General features: G+C 41.5%; 1 protein-coding gene and 2 pseudogenes across 1 annotated transcript in view; all 3 read left to right on the top strand.

Moving 5' to 3' along the window:
- The first annotated feature begins 304 nt into the window (after positions 1-304).
- On the top strand, positions 305-1,264 carry LOC136404290 (small ribosomal subunit protein eS1-like; annotated as a pseudogene).
- A 3,192-nt stretch (positions 1,265-4,456) lies between these two features.
- On the top strand, positions 4,457-4,565 carry LOC136404584 (U4 spliceosomal RNA; annotated as a pseudogene).
- An 871-nt stretch (positions 4,566-5,436) lies between these two features.
- CEP120 (centrosomal protein 120) overlaps positions 5,437-16,261 on the top strand; it is a 68,071-nt gene continuing 57,246 nt past the window's right edge. Inside the window, exons 1-4 of the mRNA XM_066382101.1 lie at positions 5,437-5,537; positions 5,797-5,874; positions 10,253-10,409; positions 11,639-11,753. Coding sequence (XP_066238198.1) covers positions 5,826-5,874; positions 10,253-10,409; positions 11,639-11,753 — 321 coding nt within the window. The 5' untranslated portion in view covers positions 5,437-5,537; positions 5,797-5,825. The remainder of the gene's footprint in view (positions 5,538-5,796; positions 5,875-10,252; positions 10,410-11,638; positions 11,754-16,261) is intronic.

Raw genomic sequence — 16,261 nt, 5'->3', positions numbered from 1 at the left:
TGAATGCCTATTGTGCCGATTGCTATTCTAGATTCTGGGGATAGAGAGTTAAACAGACAAGGTCCCTATCTCATGGAACTTAATGAACGGATTGTACTTCACTAGACTTGTGCTATTAACATAATGACTTGTTAATTTAAACAATAATTTGGGATGCACTGTTTCAAAACAGTGTTAAAATTCCTAATAAGAAAATAATGACAAACAAAAAAATAAAGTGTTTTTTTTTTACTTAATATCCCACATCAAGTAAATGTTATTTAAATAGAATTATTAGACCCCTTTCGGATATCTGAGCATCACCATGACGGTCGGCAAGAACAAAAGCCTTGTAAAGGGTGGCAAAAAGGGAGCCAAAAAGAAAGTGGTTGATTCGTTTTCTAAGAAAGATTAGTATGATGTAAAAATACCTGCTATGTTCAATATGAGAAATATTGGAAAAGCACCAGTCACGAGAACTCAAGGAACCCAAATCGTATCTGATAGTCTCAAGGGTCATGTGTTTGAAGTAAGCCTAGCTGATCTGCAGAATAGTGAAGTTGCATTTAGGAAATTCAAGCTAATTTCTGAGGCTGTTCAGGGCAAAAACTGCCTGACTGATTTCCACGGCATGGATCTTAACCGTGACACAATGTGCTCCATGGTCAAAAAAATGGCAGACCATGGTTGAAGCTCATATTGATGTCAAGACTACCAGCGGTTATTTGCTTTATCTATTCGGTATTGGTTTTACTAAAATATGCAACAATCAGATTTGGAAGACATCTTATGCTCAGCTTCAACAGCTCCTCCAAAATTGGAAGAAGACAGAAATCATGACCCAAGAGGTGCAGACAAATGACTTGAAAGAACTGGTCAATCAATTGATTCCAGATCACACTGGAAAAGACAAAGAAAAGACTTGCTAATCTATTTATCCACTCCATGATGTCTTTGTTAGAAAAGTCAGAATGCTGAAGAAGCCCAAGTTTAAATTGGGAAAATTTATGGAGCTTCATGGCGAAGGTAGCATTCTGGAAAAGCAACTGGGGATGAGACAGGTGCTAAAATCGAACAAGCTGATGGATATGAACCCAGAAGCCTGGGGGATTTCTCCATCAGACAGCTGAGTAGGCTGGCACCAGCTCTTCATCCACTATTGGCTTCAGTATTTCAAAGGAAGCTTTTTAAAGGAAAAAAAATACTGACCCACATCAGACATTACATAATAAATGAATCAAAGTCCCACAATGTCACAGTGTTTTTCAATGTCATAGTGTTATAGTGGCAGGTCTTTCATTTAAGCATCTACTGTCTGTTCTATCCTCTATCCCTAAAATGAATCCTTCTCAAAAGTCTCTGCCTCTACTATGCAGGCACTCTACCAATGAATAGTCTCTCCAAAGCCGCGAAGCAGCCTTTCTGGTGGCTGGCACCCTTGTCCACAGCTCCAGAATTGTCTCCAGTGTAGTCTGTTCTCTGTGGAGTAACAGGTATTCTCATACCCTCCACTCTGTATTTTGCCTCAGAGAGAGCCACTGTGATACCCCCCCCCCCCATGACAGGGTAGCTCAGAGCTCATCCCAGCCTAAAATAATCCCATCAAGCTTAGGTCACAAAGAAGGAAGTGCAAGAAATGTTTGATTTTTTTAAAAAAAATTTAGACTCTTAAATTCACAACCGCAAGCTCCTTCTGCCGGGAAACAGGTCACTCAATCTCAGTCATCATTGGAGCTCCCTCCTCCACACCCAAAATGCTGTTCAGAAGTGCTCGGGTTCTGACACGGAACAAATATTTGCAGAGAGGCCTTGCGAGTTTTTGCCCATGCTGGTCACTGAGCAGCTGTCCATCATCCAAACTGCATAGTCCCCTGAAGCCTAGTGAGTTTGTGAATTCAGTGTCAAATTGGGGGCATAAGAACCTGTACCAACGATGATAAATTGCAGCTAAGGTCTCACTTCCCTAGGGACCCCATGGGCCAGTCCCTGTTTCTGTCCCCTCCCAAAGGCTCTGCTAGGGAGCAAACTGTGGGTCCTCATCACTCTCCTTCAACCTTCTCCTTCCCGGGTTCAGGCTCTCTCTACTTTCCTGACCACTATCAGTGTTCTACCCTTCAGGGACACCTGTTATAACCACTTCAGTGAGTTGAGGTCAGAGGTACAGTAACTAATTTGTGGCTGGCAGAAGTCTTGGTCTGGCTCATGCAGTGTTTTTTGTTTGCTTGTTTAACTGAAATTATACTGCTCACAAAAATTAGGGGTTATTTTCTAGCTTTCATATGAAGTGATAAAGTATCCCCTAATTTTTGTGAGCAGTATAATGAGCAGCATTTAAAAACTGAATGGGATCACATAAAAAATCTGTAATTCTAGTTTCCTGGGGGAATTTAGAAAGAACTGGCTTTTACTGCATGACAATGACCAGCTGTGGCAGAGAGGCACTGGCCCTTAGACAGCCACAGGGCTGCCTGCTCAGGCCCTGCCCAGCCCGCTGGACCAGCAAGTTAACAGCACCTGTGTACTTTGAAGGAGTGTTTGACTTTGGGATGGTCTGGAGAGGGGCCATAGTGCCCCTAGAACTTAATGTATAGGCCAAGGTGAGGGCATATAAGAATCTGATTAACTTTGCTTCACATAACAATAAAAAATAGCTACCACATTCAGGGGGGATTTCATCAGAGCCTAGGCCCCTCACAGTAGCAATGCCATTTAATCCTTGCAAAAACCGTCTGACATAAGGACTATTAATTCTATTTTACCACTGGGAAGATTGAGGTTCAGAGAAAAATGACTTGGCCAGGTCACAAAGCTATTAAGTTGTGGACCTTGGAATGACGGTATGTGTGACTCTGCTACTGGGCTACCCTGCCTGTCCTCTCATCGACATTGGCGGCCCTTCTTCAAGGGATTAAAGGCACACAAATTAATTGCCAAGTTCTATGAGATCAGATCCTGGATTGGAAGCCCAACTCCCTTGGCACTAAGTGAACACTGGTTACTTCCTCCACTCCTGCTCCCGCTTCCAGAAGGAGGGTGTGTTCCAAACACCTCCTGAAGGTCAGGGTCTGGCACCGTGCTCTTACAAAGAGCAGTTATTTAATAGATGTGTTAATTTTATTAACCCTGGGTGCTTGTCTTACATTTTAATAGGTGTGTGTGAGAATGTTTGTGTGGCAGGGAGGGGACCACGAGAGAGAGGGGGCTGAGGAAGTGGCAACGCAGCTCCTGCTCCCTCCTATGGTGGCCTCAGAAGTTGTTGAAAAGATAAAAAATAAAGAGACATACTACAAGTAAAGTATTTTTTTTAATGTAAAATGGGTACAGAAAAAAGCCTTAAAATGTCAAAATGCTCTTTTTTTTGGATGTGTGTGTATAAATTCATAGAAGTAGAATGTTAACTAATAGAAGCTTTTATGTTGACCAACTACTGAATTCAGAATCAAGCACTTAATCAAACTTGTCTGCTTGAATTTGCATGTTTATAATGTAACAAATCTCACAATGTCTAATAGACAAAACAATTTATAATTCATTAGCATTTAGTTATGTATTTTGAATCAGTAACTGACACTTCATAAACTTATAACAAAATTTTCTCTTATGGGTTTAAGCTAAAATATAATGAGCTATGTTAGAACTGAATTTACTACTGTTCTATATCACAAATGAAAGGAAATTAGATTATTGAATAACAGATAGGGAGGCTGTAGATGCTGATGGAATTACAATTCCATTTCTAGATGAGATAGATGGGAAATATCATGTCATTAAGTTTTTAGTCTATTAAGAAAAGAAAATACCCAAACTGCCAATTATTATATGTAAATTTCTCAGTAGCTATGATGAGATGATTTTAGAAGTACAGTAATAGTGTTTTCTTTGTGGGGGGATTCAGAAGAAAACTATGTAAAATTTTACTATGTAGAAAAGTTTCTCAGCTAATTTTAATGGTTTGTCAGACTTTTCTCTGACTGAGGTTATTCTCTGGTATTCAGTGATGGTTGAAACCTAGATTTTAAGCCCTGATGAATATTCTAAAGTAAAACGAGGTGTATTGATGACATTTCCTAGTTCTTTTACAACTACTAATTAAGATCTAAGATTGTTTATATGAAAAGATAGTAACTAAATGGCATTTATTACATATAAGTCCTGAACTAAGGATTCCTGAGAAAAGTGTGTCTTATACATGGGGAAGTATGGTAATATTTTAAGATTTAAAAAAAAAAAATCTTTATTTTTTAGAGGAACATATGGAAAGAGATAAACTGATAGGCTGTTAGGAAGTTTCTTCAAAGGAGGCAACAGATGGAGATGATTGGTGTCTAGTTGGTAATTGCTGAAGCTGTGTCTGCACCTGCGGGCTCATTATATTATTCTGTCTACCTTTAAGTCTGTTTCACATCTTCCACAAAAAAATGCAGTTTAAGGATGAACCCAAAGTAGATCATTACTTTGATTTTAAATTGCATTACGCAACTTTGTGGAGTGGCAGTATCGTAGTCAATGAGGTTTGTCCGAGGCGCGAATATTGTTAATTGAAAAATAAAAATTAAATAAAAAATTGCAGAATGCCTCATTTCAGGAATGCCTCTAGTCCAATCTCCACATCCTCGTCTTTTTCTTTTGGGCACAAAGTAGGAGGTAAGGGGGTGAAGATAGAGGAGGTGATGGTAGGGGGTATTCTCTCTTCCTCCCCTCTTCCAAGGTCCAATTTCAAGCTAGGTAAACTCGAAAGGATTTCTAATATTTCCTAATTCCTAATATTTCGACGAGTGAGGAATGGGGAGTTGTAAAGAGAAAATTGTCAGTTGATCGCATATGGAAGCTCTATTTAATTTTTTCGTCTTGATTTTGCTAATTAGTTACTTGGTAGTCACAAAGCCGACGAACGTATACCTTTAATTTTTCTGCCCACGTGACAATGTTTTTGTTTTAGGGTCATTTTTTTTCTGTACAGGAAATTCTTAGAGAGCTTACGTCACCACCACCAGTTACAGTAATTACCGTATTGACGCTACTTGTTTTCAAAGCGTACCAACGAGGTGCCGCTCCTGGGCAATTTTAGAATTCAGACTTAAGACATTATTTTTTCGTGACTTGAGTTTTAAGCAGTGCTGACACTAGAGATCTGAATAGAGCTAGATTAAAAACAACCACAACAACAATTCTATTGATATATTTCCCAGGTGTGTCGGGGCAGAAAGCAGAGAACAAACTACACTCACACTCAGGGGAACTCCCGCAAGCATTTACTGCAGTAGTGCGCCTGCGCAGCTGGTTCCCACAGCATCGCTCGCCTTTCCCGGTCTGGCTAGCAGGGGGCGCTGTGAGGTAATGAACTAGTCTTAGGGCTCTGGAACCAAGCATAAAAGGACAGGCGACGAAGCGCGCTAAGCGGCGTTCTATCCTCGACTGCCCCAGTCTCTATCACCCTTTGTCCTCCAGCCTTCCGGGGCACTGGGCCTGCGGGCCTGGTTGCTAGGCGGAAGCGGGGCGCGGCTGTGGCCGCTGCGGCGGCCCGGGCGTTTGAAAAGCGACAACGCAGGCGGCAAAAGGTCCACAGGCGGCGGGCTCGCCTCTGCCTGCAGACTGGCCCCGCCGGGTGGCGGAGCGGCGTTTTGCCTTGAGCCGCGGCAGGGTTACGGGCTGGGCTGGCGGCCCGGGGTCGGGGAGCCGGGCACGCTGCAGGCGGCGGCGGCGGCGGGACCGGGCCGCGGTCCTGGGGCCGCGCGTCCGGGGCCGAGGGCGGGAGGTGGGAGCCCCGCGGGGCGTCGCAGGCTCCCCGAAACTCACCCGGGCCTCCCGTCCCTCCACACCCCGCTTGCGGGCCGCAGACCGCGACCATGGTCTCCAAGTCCGACCAGCTGCTCATCGTCGTGTCCGTCCTAGAAGGTGAGCGGCGCAGGATGGCTTTTTGCAACTGCTGCTTCCTGAGTTTTAACCGCGGTGCGGGAGCGAGTCTGTGAACCCTGCAGACCTTGCCATCTTTGCTTTTGTGTCCCCGAAGACTCGTTCGTCGTCGTACGTGGTGAGGTCTGTTAGGCGATTGATTTCAACGTCCCCCGAGGGACTGAGAGCGCTATTAGGGATGGGTGATATTTAGCGTGACGAGCCGCGGCCCCGAAGAAGGTAGGAAAAACGATTTCCAGCAGAAGCAGCGCGTCGATGACTTTTATATGTGAGCTGAAAGTGTGCCTGGAAAGCCCGTCTGTGCAGCGACCCCTTGGCAACACCATTTGCAACATTTTCCTTTGACTCGAATACATGTTTTCTGCCATTTCAGAGTATTGGGGAGGCCATGGCCTTTATAAGTCTTGCTGGGGGACTGAGAGGTTGTCAGGACGGTCTGTTATACATGCCCTGAAGTTTGGTTTGTTGAGTGAGGGACAGTTGCTGGAGACCCATTCAAATAATTCATCAAGCCCGAGGAAGAGGGAATAAATAACCACCTTTGGGGAAGCTGGGGAAGGGTCCCCAAAGAAGGCGACATTTATTTGGGTTCTGAAGGATGGCTAGGAATTTGTCAGGTGAAAAAAAGGAAGGGACATTCTGGGCAATGGGAAGCAGAAAGGGCACTTAAAGTATGAAAAAGCAAGATACGTTCTGTGATTGCTTAGAGTCAGTGGGGTTGGAGAGCAGATTGCTGGAAAGTGGAGCACATGGGAGTTGATAGGTAAATTGAGGACAGGTTATAGATAACATGCAAGAAGGAGTCCATGTTGAGCTGGCTGTTCTCCCCTTCCCCCCTCACGGGAGGTCTTTTGTGGAGGCCTGGCACTTTTTGTGGAGTGATAGGGAAGTAAACATTCTGATTTTTGAGTTTTGGAACAGTAAAATGAGAAGCTGTAAAGAGTAGGGACAGTTTTCATTGTTATGTTGCTAATTGTTTAAAAGACATAGGACTGAAATCCCATACAATACAGTATACAGAAAATGCGTTGTAGAATTGGGCACCTGGAACCTGTGTAATTTTGTTAACCAGTGTCACCGCAATAAATTCAAAATAAGAAAAGCTTTCGGACTTAGGACTGTGTTCTATGCTATGAGGAGATGGAAATATGAGGCATTCTCTTTCCCTTCAAGGATGTAGGGTTTTGTCAATTTGGGAATATCAAATTCATGTGCAGGACATGATATGTTGGGATCTACTATATGGAAAATATGTGATACGGGCTATAAATATAAGTTTTGGGGGTAGGTGGAGATGATCGCCGAAGTGATTTGGATGGTTAGTACACTTTACATAGGTGGATAGAAGACAGTCATTGCAGGCCACTGGACAACCCAGCACTATGTGGGCGTTGGCATGGTAGGCGGAACAGTGAGGAGGTCAGCAACATCCATAGGGTAAGGAGGGTGAATATTTAGTAGCATTGTGGTAAGAAATAAGCTTGTATAACTAGAGTGAACAGGCCTCAGAGGCTTTTTTTCCCTTATTTTTCTTTTATAGCGAGAGAGCAAGTGAGAGAGAGGGAGAGGAAGGGACAGAGACAGATAGGAAAGGAGAGAGATGAGAAGCATCACTTATGACACCTTAGTAATGTTCATTGTTTTCTCATATGTGCCTTGACCAGGGCACTACAGTAGAGCAAGTGACCCTTTGCTCAAGCCAGTGACCTTGGGCTTCAAGCCGGCGACCTCAGGGTTTAAAACCTGGATCCTCAGCGTTCCCGGCCAACACTCTGTCCACTGTGCTACTGCCTGGTCAGGCAGGCCTTGGAGGATCTTGAAAGATAAATAGTTTAATGTGCTAAAATAGGGAGGTGACGTATATTCCTAAGCAGGATAAGATCTTTTGCAGGTTTAGTTTAGTAGCAGTGTGCAGGGAAAAGGAGTGGAATCAGGGATGTCAGTTAGGTGTTGCTACAAACATATCTAAAGCTGGCATTTGGCCCTCCCTTTGAACTGTCCTGGTGTGTTTGTCTTTCCATTCATCACAGCCACACTTGCCTCAAGCTGAGAACCTGGGAGTCTTCCTCTCCCCTCTCCATTCTCAAATTCATGGTCTCACCAACTGTTGTTGACTTTATTTTAAAATTAATAGCAGGTGCTTCATATAAACTTTTAAATGAATGAATTTCCAATTGTGAGTGCTCTGCTTTGGGGTACTCACCCACCTAATCTATTATAATAATATTTTCAGTAGTCTGTTTCATAAATGTTTTCTTCCTGTGTAGAAAATATCGACTGTCCACATCACTGTCTGGGGCTGTTCTTTCTGAAATGCAAATCTAATTTTGTTAAAATCCTTTGGAGTCCTAAAGGATAATGCCTATACTTCTTAGAATAGTATACCCTTTATGGTAGACTGCTTGCATTCTGAATTTCAGTCTCATCTCTCTTCATGTGTTCCCAGCCTTTCAACTAACCTGCTCACAGAAAGAAGGGGATATTGTATAGCTTCATATTCATTTTGAAATATCCCCTACTTCCTGTGAGCAGTATATATGTATTGAGCAGCTTGCAGTTTCTCAACTACAATTCTAGAAATGCCCTTTATTCAAAAGAAAATGATTGGGTTTCTACCACAAGCTGAATTCAGGCCATATACTGAATTTTAAGGATGAAAAAAGACAGGATTTCTGTCCTCAAGGTATTACTTGTCTTTGGGATAAGAGAGTACCTATTTATTGCGCTATATAGCCTTTGTTCTCAAGCTTATTGGAGATTATAGTTATGATAGTCTGAAAAATATAGGTCTTTTGACATGTGAAATTCATTTGGGGATCCTAGTGATCTTTTAGAGCAGCTGAAAATGAGGTCCAGAGAGAAATCTCTGTGAGTGCTAATTGGGAGAGCCATATCTAGCAAGATTCTTTCTAGGGAGTTTCAGTGAGAGACTCAGGTGAAACTCGCAGGTTTGCAATCAAGGTCTTTTTCACCAGCTTAATTCCTAACTAAGCTTGTACCAGGGTGAATTTACTTAACAGTGATTAAGAGTCCCCTTACTAGGGTCTGTCTCACCAGACCTGTAAAGCTTGTTACCCTGTCCTGCTTAGTTCTTTAGCTTCCTGTTTTCAGTGATTTCTTTCTTTCCATTAGACCATATTCCTTGAGGGCAAGTACTGTGTTTTACTATTTTTTTTTGCATCACGTCATCTGACATAATACAGGTCTCCAAATATGCTTTCAGTGAACAGTGAAGAAATGGGCTCAGTCCAGATGAAATGTGATGTATAAATAGAATAATTTAATATTTCTTGCAAATATACAGCATTGCCCTTGAGAATAAAATGAACAAATACATTTGCTTATTTTTCTTTAGCTAATTGGCAAAATTTTCTTAACTGGGTTAACAGTAAAATGAATATACAGGTAAATTTGATTATTTTTTAACTCTCCAGAGGACTCTGTTGTATATAATAGTGGTATGGTACTATCTCAAATTGGTGTTACCACATTTTTTAACTTGTTGTTTATAAATGTTATTGAGATCATTGCTGCTCAAGATGTGAACCAAGAACAGCAACATTGACATCACCTGTGTCTTGTTAGAAAGACAGACTCTCAGGCCTACTCTAGACGTTTGAACCTGTATCTGCAGTTTATAGGGTCCCAGGTGATTCACAGGCACATGGTTTGAGAAGCACTAATTTATAAATTATAGTTTTCAGTTTGATTCATGTTTTTTATGAACACAATTTGAATGTGAACATGTTAGCAAGGTAGTTTATGCAATACGTGATAAGTCAACCACTCTTAACATATCAGTTTTACACAATGGAATATTATTATGTGCCTATAAAAAAGGAGGAAATCTTACCTTTCGCAACAGCATGGAAGGATCTGGTGATTATTATGCTAAGTGAAATAAGCCAGGCAGAAAAAGACAAATACCCTATGATCTCTCTTATATGTGGAATCTAATGAACACAGTGAACTGAGGAACAAAGTAAAAACAGGCACGGCCACAGTGAACAGCTGGACAGCTGTCAGAGGAGAGGTTCAGTGAGGGTATGGGATGGAGGAGATGAAGAGATAGACTTCCCTGTGTAACACAGGGACGGAGACAACAGGTGGCAGTAACCAGAGGAAGAGGAGGCAGAGTGAGGGGAGGGCAGGGGCGGAATGGGCACGGAAAGAGACTTTGCTTGGGGTGGAGGATATATGATGTGGTGTGTAGATGGTGTTCTATTGAGTTATACACGAAACCTGTATGGTTTGGCAAACCATGTCATCCCAATAAATTAAAAAATAAATAAAATATATGCTAAATGATGATATTTGATTTTTGTGTACTTCTGACTAACCTGTATAATTTTTTTTCCAGGTCGCCATTTCCCCAAACGTCCAAAGCATATGCTTATAGTAGAAGCAAAGTTTGACGGAGAACAGCTGGCTACTGATCCTGTGGACCATGCTGACCAGCCAGAATTTGCTACTGAGTTAGCCTGGGAAATTGATAGGAAAGCACTCCATCAACACAGGTGACTGTTACTTTCACTTTGTTCTGTTCTTTTTAAGGCTGTTATAAATAAATCAAATTATATATCTCATTAGATTATAGTAATAAAAAAACCACTCAACAAATGTTATTATTAATGTGCTGGGAAATTTTAAAAGAACTTTGCAATAATAATCATTTAAAAATAAGAACAACCCTTTGAAGTAGGTACTGTTATTTCCCCCATAGTACAGATGAGAAATCTGGGCCTAAGAGGTAAAGTAATGTGTCCTACGTTGGTCAGATGGATAGAGCCCAGGCAGTGTAGCACCAGAGCTTAGCTTTTAGTCTCTACATCTAGCTTTTCTTTTCTTCTTTCTTTTTTTGGCTAATGTATGAGAGAATAGATGTTCTTTTATAGAAGCGTTGTAATGATACCTGCCAATATTAAACATGCTTTGGAATTTGTTGTAATTTCTATTCATTTATTGTATACTTTATCTGGCTTGCTAAGGACATATAGTTATGTGTGTAGTATAATTATATAAAAGATTCTAAGTAATTTTACACTTAATTTTAGACATTTAAACACTTTATTAGTATATAAAGTAGCCTATAAGTTAAAGCCTTTTATTTATTTCATGAACTCTGATGGCCACAAGCATGCAAGAACACTGATGCTTTTATTTTTAAAAGGATTAAAAAGATATTTTCTTTTGGAAAACCCCTAATAACTTCAGTACTTGCTCTTTTTTTAATACTAAAATCAAAGTGCAAAGTTAAAAATGAGAGAAAGAAAATAAATATTGCTAGATCAGTTCGTGGGTTTATTTATAAAAGTATTAAATTCTTAGAGAATATAAAAAAAATTATTATTATTATTTTTTTAGAATATCAGGCCCTGGCAGGTTGTTGGCTCAGTGGTAGAATGTCGGCCTTGTGTGTGAAAGTCCTGGGTTTGATTCCTGGTCAGGGCACACGGGAGAGGTGACCATCTACTTCTCCTCACAGAAGGTTGAAAAACATTGACCTAGATGACAGCCTCTTAGATGAGAGAGACTAAGATTTTTTTTTTTGAGAGACTAAGATTATTGACATATTTTGTATATAGTTGGTTTATAGATAAATAGATAAAATTAATAGTTTTGCCCATTGAAGAGTTTTTCAGAAAATAATGCATCTTGATAGTAGTACACAGCTGTTTCAAGGGTAATAGAAAATCAGTTTAATATTAAGCAAGAGCTATTTTCCTTATAAATTGTTATGTTACAGGCTACAGCGCACTCCTATCAAACTCCAGTGTTTTGCCTTGGATCCTTCAACTTCAGCCAAGGAAACAGTAGGTTACATCCTCTTAGACTTAAGAACCGCTCAAGAAACAAAGCAGGTACTGTCCTTTTGATGCTTGTTACTGACTATGTTAGACAGTTGTTATTTTTCAATGTGTATTGATGATATAAGGGCATAAAATACTGGACCTGATAGCTCATGGACTTGAGTCATATAGAAGTTCTTATGTTTTAGTTTGTGAGTTTAATTTAGAAAATCCTGGCCTAATCATTTCATTGACCTAGAACTATCTTTTCTCAAAGAAATTTTTCTGAGCTCAAACTTATGTCCAGGTTGCTGTTACCTTGAGCTTAACATATGCAACTCCTGAGCTTTGCTTTCAGGGGTGGTCCTCTTCCACTGTCCCTTGCTTCAGTGAATGGTCACCACTTTTTCCAGTTTTACAAGCTGGAAATATAGTACAAGTCTTCCTTGACACTTACCTTTTTCTGCCTCTGTAGCCACCCTCTCCAGTTCTTCCCCTCCTGGCACATCTGCTAGGCTGCATTCTCTCTGTGGGACCCAAGGCACTGTGGTTTCTTACCTTGGCTGTCCCACTAGCTTTTCCGTTGGTTTCCCTGTTCTTGCTCCTTGCCTTCCATACATAATAGAGCAAGTGAACTATTGAAACCCACTAATACTGTGTAAACTGCAGCCCCCCTCCCCAGCCTCCAAAAAAGAGAGAAGGACAGAAGGGAGGGAGGGAAGAAAGGAAACAGGAAAAGAAAGGAAAAGAACTCTGGGTCCTGATTTCTATTGGTGCTTTTTGTCATTGAAAATGTTTCTTCTTGTGTCTTTCTGAGTATCCTTTAACCTTTCTGTACATTATCAACTTTAGATGTGTTTACTTTTAGTTTTTCTTAATGTCGGTTTTGTCACAATTTTTTAAAGGAAAATTAAAAATATCTTTTTTATGTTAAAGTTCTCTATTTTTTTTTAATTCAGTGAGAGGAGGGCAGGCAGAGACAGACTCCCACATGTGCCCCAACTGGGATCCACCCAACAAACCTACTCTAGGGGGTGATGCTCTGCCCACCTGAGGCTTTGTTCTGTTGCTCAGCAACTAGGCAGAGGCCATGGAGCAGTCCTCAGTGTCCTGGACCAACTAACTCGCTCCAATCGAGCCATGGCTGTGGGAGGCGAGGAGAGAGAGAGAGAAGCAAGAGGGGGAGGGTGGAGAAGCAGATGGGTGCTTCTCCTATGTACCATGACCAGAAATCGAACCCAGGACATCCACATGCTGGGCCGACTCTCTACCACTGAGCCAACCGGCTAGGGCCAAGTTCTCTATTCTTGATTTGAATCTTAAGTTAGGATTGAGTGAAGAAAAAATTTTATCTGTTACTAACATTTTTGCTGCTGATAGCAGTGAGTTGACAAATGAGCCATGCAGCCTGGCAAAAATTTGGAATCATTCAAAAGAAACTGAAAAAAAATTTTTTTCCCTGAAGTGAGAAGTGGGGAGGCAGAGAGGCAGACTCCCATATGCGCCCAACAGGGATCCACTTGGCAAACCTACTGGGGGGTGATGCCCTGCCCATCTGGGGCGTTGCTCCTTTGCAGCCAGAGCCATTCTAGCGCCTGCATGGTGCCATCCTCCTTGCCCGGGACCAACTTGTGCCAGTGGAGCCTTGGCTGTGGGAGAGAAAGAGAGAAAGAGAAGAGATGGGGGAAGGGTGGAGAAGCAGATGGGTGCTTTTCCTGTGTGCCCTGGCCGGAAATCGAATCCGGGACATCCACATGCTGGGCTGACGCTCTACCACTGAGCCAACTGGCCAGGGCAGAAACTGAAATTTTAAAAAGCTTTAGAAGAGGACCTGTTTATCCCTCTTGATCCTGGGTCCTCATCACCAGTCTGCTCCTAGGTCCTGAAAAAGATTTTTCCTCTTTAATCTTGAACCCTTAACCAGAAGTCGTGCTTGGGCCCCTGATGCTTCTCTTACCCTACTTGTCTGCTGCAACTTGCAGGTGTCTGGGAGACACTTCTGCAGGCGATTTGGTTATAGAGAAGGTAAGTCTTCTTAGGAGGGTGTCTGAGAGAAGAGTATTCCTGTAAATGCTCTAGGCATTTCTTTTCTCCTTTAGGACAGTGCATCATCATGTTTGTGATCGAAGTTAAGGAGCAGTGCTTTAAAATCACATTAGTTTTGGGAAAACCAACTGTCTTTCTTATTCTTTTCTGTTTGCCAACAGAAATATGTGAAGTTGGTCAGTAAAATATTTGAAGTTAAAAATAATTTGATTCTCTGTAAATAAACATAGAAAAATCCAGATTTGTTTTTCTGAGTTATGTAACAAAAATATATCATAAAGTCTTCAAGTAGATAAAAACATTTTTTCTGGCTTGTATTAAAATTAGAAAATATTTGTCATGAGAAATATATCAAACAAATTTTGTCTTGAGAAGTACAACATAAAAGTACCATAACACAATAGGAACTTTTGCCTTAAAAAAAACATGGTTGTGAATTTTTTAAAATCTGTGGCCAGCCTAGTTAATCCTGTTTTATCTATCAAACAGAAACTTATCAAACCAAAACAGCAGTTTGGGGTTTTGATCAGTATAAGCACCAGACTACGCTTTTATAGAGTAGTGGGCTGAGTAAGAAGAATTAGGTTTCTAGGTATTAAGTTGGTGCCCTTGCAGACCAGTGGATCCTGCACTAGTGATAACTGTCATCCAGGCCATGAGGTTTTTTTGTTTGTTTGTTTGTGTGTTTTTTTCATTTTTCTGAAGCTGGAAACGGGGAGGCAGTCAGACAGACTCCCACATGCGCCCAACCGGGATCCACCTGGCATGCCCACCAGGGGACGATGCTCTGCCCCTCTGGGGCGTTGCTCTGTTGCATCCAGAGCCATTCTAGCACCTGAGGCAGAGGCCACAGAGCCATCCTCAGCGCTCGGGCAAACTTTGCTCCAATGGAGCCTTGGCTGTGAGAGGGGAAGAGAGAGACAAAGAGGAAGGAGAGGGGGAAAGGTGGAGAAGCAGATGGGCACTTCTCCTGTGTGCCCTGGCCAGGAATTGAACCTGAGACTCCTGCATGCCAGGCCGACGCTCTACCACTGAACCAACCGGCCAGGGCCTTGTTTTTTAAACAGTGTACTTTCACTTTATTTTGTAGAAACTTTCATGCATATGCAAATTACTATAAATGAAGAGACCAAAGGATGTTTGCCCCTCCTTCCCTCCCTCCCTCCCTCCCTCCCTTCCTTCCTTCCTTCCTATATATTGAGCTGCTTTCTTGTGCCCCAAATGAATGACTGAGAAAGTCAGGTCTGCCGGCTCTTCCATAGGGCACAATCTGAATGTTTACTATAAATATCGTGATCATCACCTCATATTCTGTACAGTGAGAAAACGAACCATCTTGGACTAGACTTAGCTCTGCCTTCCTATGGCCCAGGCTCAGAGCAGGGCTGCAGTAAAGGAAATGCACTTTGACTCTCAGAGCACATTAAAGGGTACTGCATTTCTCACACCCCTCAGCGGCTCCTGCTGAAACCCCAAGTCTCACTTGCCCAAGCTGCTGTGGGGCTGCCTCCCTTTGTAACTCCCTTTTTTTATATACAATAAATTTTTATTAATTTTAATGGGGTAACATCAATAAATCAGGATACATATGTTCAAAGAAAACATGTCGGTTATCTTGTCATTCAATTATATTGCATACCCATCACCCAAAGTCAGATTGTCCTCTGTCACCTTCAATCTAGTTTTCTTTGTGCCCCTCCCCCTCTCCCCCCAACCACCACATCTTGTCCATGTCTCTTAGTCTCATTTTTGTCCCACCAATGTATGGAATCATGCAGTTCTTGGTTTTTTCTGATATACTTATTTCACTCCGTATAATATTATCAAGATCCCACCATCCGATGTCATCATTTCTTATGGCTGAATAGTATACCATAGTGTATATGTGCCACATCTTCTTTATCCAGTCTTCTATATATATGTATATATATATATATATATATATATACATATATATATATATATTTTTTTTTTTACAGTGATTAAAGACTTTAAGCAAACTCTTGGCCAATACAACAAGAATCCATAAAAGAGTAGTGTCCTTAACATGTTCACCAAGTCCAAGTTGGCACCAACACCATTCCAAATCCCTGCGAATGCAACTCAACCCCAGTTCCATGAGGGTTTGAAGGCTGGATTTGGTACTGAATTTCTGAGGTTATTCTAGAGCAGTGATTTTCAACCTTTTTTGAGCTGCGGCACGTTTTTTACATAAATCCTGGGGCGCACCACCTACCAAAATGACACAAAATGACACTCTAACACAGTACATATTATACATATAGTTAATATAGTTTCTAAATGTATTTATACTCACACCTGACCATGTCTCACGGCACACTAGTGTGCCGCGGAACACTGGTTGAAAAACACTGTTCTAGAGGGAATATTCAAGGAATTCTCACACTTCATTCTGTGAGAAAAACTGTATTTTAATATCAGTTAAATACATGGTTCAGAACCCAGAACCTCAACCATTAGACCTTTATTCTAGTATTTTGTTACTGTTTTTTATTAACACTAAGCTTTTCTTT

Source organism: Saccopteryx leptura, chromosome 4 (assembly GCF_036850995.1).
Source record: "Saccopteryx leptura isolate mSacLep1 chromosome 4, mSacLep1_pri_phased_curated, whole genome shotgun sequence".
NCBI classification, from domain to species: Eukaryota; Metazoa; Chordata; class Mammalia; order Chiroptera; family Emballonuridae; genus Saccopteryx; species Saccopteryx leptura.
The sequence above is the reverse complement of the archived record's forward strand: the minus strand, read 5'-3'. Positions and strand labels throughout refer to the sequence as shown.